This window comes from Palaemon carinicauda, chromosome 19 (genome assembly GCF_036898095.1).
Source record: "Palaemon carinicauda isolate YSFRI2023 chromosome 19, ASM3689809v2, whole genome shotgun sequence".
NCBI classification, from domain to species: domain Eukaryota; kingdom Metazoa; phylum Arthropoda; class Malacostraca; order Decapoda; family Palaemonidae; genus Palaemon; species Palaemon carinicauda.
The window spans coordinates 83,782,038-83,787,037 of NC_090743.1; the positions used below are offsets into that span (position 1 = coordinate 83,782,038).

Here is a 5,000-nt window from a genome sequence, read left to right on the forward strand (position 1 = left end):
AAGTGCGTCCAACCACACCCCCATTGAGTGGCGAGCTCCCGTGTTTAGCCCTGCCCTACACATTTGTCATCTCTCCCAACACTATCTGTTAGGATACTCGCCTTGAAGTAAGGGTGTGACAGGGTGCACATCTTTGGATTGATGTGAGCTAGGGACTGTACGTCAAGTATATAGCTCCTTTTGCATCCGTTACAAAGTACCGACCCACATTGCAAAATAAGCGACCAATCTCATCCAACGGACGTTCGGGATGTAACGTCTCTAGATGAAGATCCGCCTTTATTTACATCCGATCTTCGCCATCGTACCTTCGTCTACGCATTCTCGTTCTTCAGAATTGGAAAAGTAAAAGTGTCTTTCGGTGGGAGTGTCATGTTTCTTGGCTTTGCTCGACCGCAATTGGGTTTTGGGCGACGGACGGACGTGTCGGAATGAATAAAGAATTGCGGTTGCAGTTCGTACTGTAATATAACTTTTGTTACGGTTTATATGGTTGCTCTTGTTGGTTCTGCCATGATTGTTTTAACAATGGTTGCGTATTGCTTGCGCGTTGAATGGGATTATTATTATTATTATTATTATTATTATTATTATTATTATTATTATTATTATTATTATTAGGTAACCTACAACCCTAGATGGAACAGCAAGAGGCCATTAGCCCAAGGGGTTGGACAGGGAAAATAGTCCAGTGAGGAAAGGAAATAAGGAAATAAATAAACGATACGAGGGGTAATGAACAATTAAAATTAAATATTTTAAACAGTAACAACATTAAAGTAGATATCTCATGTATAAGCTATAAAAAGACTTATGTCAGCCTGTTCAACATGAAGTTTGAACTTTTGAAGTTTTACCGATTCAACTACCCTATTAAGAAGATCATTCCATAACTTGGTCACAGCTGGAATACAAATTCTAGAATAATAATATTATTATTAATGATAATAATAATAATAATAATAATAATAATAATAATAATAATAATAATAATAATAATAATAATAATCTATCGGATAATGATAAAGACATGTGGCATGTTGGTAATAAAATTAAAGTCATATCGGATAATGATATTTTATTAATAGCAACTTATTTGTTTACAAGACCACCACGCTCTCCTAATACTGCCAAATTATGCAAAGCTATTGTTTTCCTTTATTACTTTTTCATAATTTAAAACAAGTCGCCACATAGTAAACACGTTAAGATTATGAAAACTATAGAATTATATAAAAGAAAAAAAAACTAGCCTGGTTTCTTCACTAAACGTCTTGGAACTGAAATCGTCAACATGTCAACAAACAGAAGTTCATGATGCCAGCGTACATTTGATATATATTCAAAATGTGCTAAATTGAAAATGGAGCAATTGCTCATAAGTGTGCATAAAATATTAACATTTTTGGGTAATTACTCCATTTTTAATTTAGTATATATTTTGAATATATATCAAATGTACGCTGACATCACGAACTTCTGTTTGATTGACTATGTTGATGATGTCAGTTCCAGGTCGTTTAGTGAGGAAACCAGGCTAGTTTTTTGTTCATAATTCTATAGTTTTTAGAATTTTAATTAGTTTCCCATATGGCATATTGTTTTAGATTATGAAAAAGCAATAAAGGAAAACAATAGTATTACGTAATTTGGCAGTATATACTGTAGAGAGCGTGGTCTTGTAAACAAATACCAATTATAGTGGTAATGATTAATGTGTCGGGTGATAATGATTGGAATAACTATAAACATTGATGAAAACTACAAAATAGTTTGTAACTTCGCGGTATTTAATCGTGAACCTGTCTAATATTTTTTCTGTACTCTTTGTTTATCGGTAGATTAAAAATATGTGTTGCGGTTTTTTCTTTCATCATGTTCTACAAAAGTTATATTAATCTCTTTTGGTATCCACGATATCTCCTCTTGCCTCTGTTTTCCGTGAATATTGATATGCTTTCATCTCTTGGCAGTGGGATTAGTAGCCATAATAGTACCTAATATTTTTTTCTCTTCAAATATGCTTCTTCCATGCCTTTGATCTCTCTCTCTCTCTCTCTCTCTCTCTCTCTCTCTCTCTCTCTCTCTCTCTCTCTCGATATTGTGGTCAAGAGATCGAATTACTCTTGCTTGTTACAAAACCGATGTCAAATTGAGAAGTTGGATATATACTATTGCGTTCGTCCTTGTCATATATGAATATGATACCCTAAGCATTGATATTTTAGCTAATGGAAAGTGGATAATTCGCACGTGCAAATTCACATGATTTCTTTCTTATCCAGTTGGAGTGATTATTTGCTTAGTTCCTTTATCCTATTTTAAGTTATTTGTAGTTGTGAATCTCTCACTACCGTCATATCATCCCTCCCCAAACTTTTCCCCTTCAGTCACCATCGTTTGTATTAGGCTTTTTTCATTTCTGTTATTTCCACCCCGATTCATCAAGCCCTATGGCCTATGGCTCTCTTCTTATAGATTCTATATCATAATCGCTATCTGACCACTTTTCTTAGCAGTATCTAGAATCCTTATATTCCTATTACGTGAACCACTATTCACCATGCCTCTGGAATCTAATTGCTACTGTCCCCTGGAATCTAATTACCTCTGACTTCTGGAACCCAATTCCCACTGACCTCTTAAACCTAATTCTCACTAACCTCTTGAAGCCAATTCCCACTGACCTCTTGGAATTGATTCCCACTGGCCTCTTGAATCCAATTCCTACTAACCACTTGAACCCAATTCTCACTGACCTCTTGAATCTAATTCACACTAACCACTTGAACCTAATCTCCCACTGACATCTTGAACCTCATTCCCACTGACCTCTTGAACCTAATTCCCACTGTCCTCTTGAAGCCAATTCCCACTGACCTTTTGAACCTAATTATCACTAACCTCTTGAAGCCAATTCCCACTGACCTCTTGAACCCAATTCCTACTAACTTTTTAACCCAATTCACACTGACCTTTTGAACCTAATTCACACTAACCACTTGAACCCAATTTACCACTGACCTCTTGAACCTAATTCGCAGTGACCTTTTGAACCAAATTCCCACTGACCTCTTGAACCTAATTCCCACTGACCTCCTGAAGCTAATTCCCACTAACCTCTTAAACCTAATTCTCACTAACCTCTTGAAGCCAATTCTCACTGACCTCTTGAACCTAATTCCCACTGGCCTCTTGAACCCAATTCCTACTAACCTCTTAAACCTAATTCTCACTAACCTCTTGAAGCCAATTCCCACTGACCGCTTGAACCTAATTCCCACTGGCCTCTTGAACCCAATTCCTACTAACCTCTTGAACCCAATTCACACTGATCTCTTGAACTCTACTCCTACTAACTTTTTTAACCCAATTCACACTGACCTTTTGAACCTAATTCACACTAACCACTTGACCCCAATTTCCCACTGACCTCTTGAAACTAATTCGCACTGACCTTTTGAACCAAATTCCCACTGACCTCTTGAACCTAATTCCCACTGACCTCTTGAAGCTAATTCCCACTAACCTCTTAAACCTAATTCTCACTAACCTCTTGAAGCCAATTCCCACCGACCTCTTAAACCTAATTCCCACTGGCCTCTTGAACCCAATTCCCACTAACCTCTTAAACCTAATTCTCACTAACCTCTTGAAGCCAGTTCCCACTGACCTCTTGAACCTAATTCCCACTGGCCTCTTGAACCCAATTCCTACTAACCTCTTGAACCCAATTCACACTGACCTCTGGAACCTAATTCACACTGACCTCTTGAAGCCAATTCCAACTGACCTTTTTAACCTAATTCTCACTAACTTTTTGAAGCCAATTCCCACTGACCTCTTGAACCCTATTCTTACTAACATTTTTTAACCCAATTCATACTGACCTTTTGAACCTAATTCACACTAACCACTTGAACCCAATTTCCCACTGACCTCTTGAACCTAATTCGCACTGACCTTTTGAACCCAATTCCCACTGACCTCTTGAACCTAATACCCAATGACCTTGAACCTCATTCGCACTGATCTTTTGAACCCAATTCCCACTGACCTCTTGAACCTAATACCCAATGACCTTGAACCTCATTCGCACTGATCTTTTGAACCCAATTCCCACTGACCTCTTGAACCTAATTCTCACTAACCTCTTGAAGTCAATTCCCACTGACTTCTTGAACCCAATTCCTACTAACTTTTTTAACCCAATTCACACTGACCTTTTGAACCTAATTAACACTAACCACTTGAACCCAATTTCCCACTAACCTCTTAAACCTAATTCTCACTAACCTCTTGAAGCCAATTCCCACTAACTTCTTGAACTTAATTCCTGCTGACTTGTTGAACCCAATTCCAGCTGACCTGTTGAACCCAATTCCCACTGACCTCATGAATGCAATTCCCAATGACCCCATGAACCCAATTCCCACTGACCTCTTGACCCCAATTCCCACTAACCTCCTCAACCCAATGTTCACAGACCTCTTGAACCCAATTCTCATTGAAATCTTGAATCCAGTTCCCGATAACCTCTTTAATCCAATTCCCACTAACTTCTTGAAACCAATTCCCACTGACCTCTTGAACCGAATTCCCACTGACCTCTTGGACCTAATTTCCACTAACCTCTTAAACCAAATTCCCACTGACCTCTTGAACCTAATTCGCACTGACCTCTTGAACCTAATTCCCCCTGACCTCTTGAACCTAATTCCCACTGACCTCTTGCACCTAATTTCCAGTGACCTTTTGAACCCAATTCCCACTGACCTGAACCTAATTCTCACTAACCATTTTAAGCCAATTCTCACTGACCTTTTGAACCCATTTCCCAATGACCTCTTGTATCCAATTCCCACTCACCTCCTGAACCCAATTCCGACTAACCTCTTCAACCAAATTTTCACTGATCTCTTGAACCCAAGTCCCCCTAACCTTTTGAACCTAATTCCCATTGACCTCTTGAACCTAATTCTCACTAACCTCTTGAACCC

At 38.4% G+C, this 5,000-nt stretch overlaps 1 protein-coding gene across 1 annotated transcript in view; it reads left to right on the top strand.

The window, feature by feature from the left end:
- LOC137659106 (proteoglycan 4-like) overlaps positions 1 to 5,000 on the top strand; it is an 11,071-nt gene that overhangs the window by 5,563 nt on the left and 508 nt on the right. Inside the window, exon 2 of the mRNA XM_068394185.1 lies at positions 4,364 to 5,000. This exon is cut by the window's right edge and continues 508 nt beyond it. Coding sequence (XP_068250286.1) covers positions 4,364 to 5,000 — 637 coding nt within the window. The remainder of the gene's footprint in view (positions 1 to 4,363) is intronic.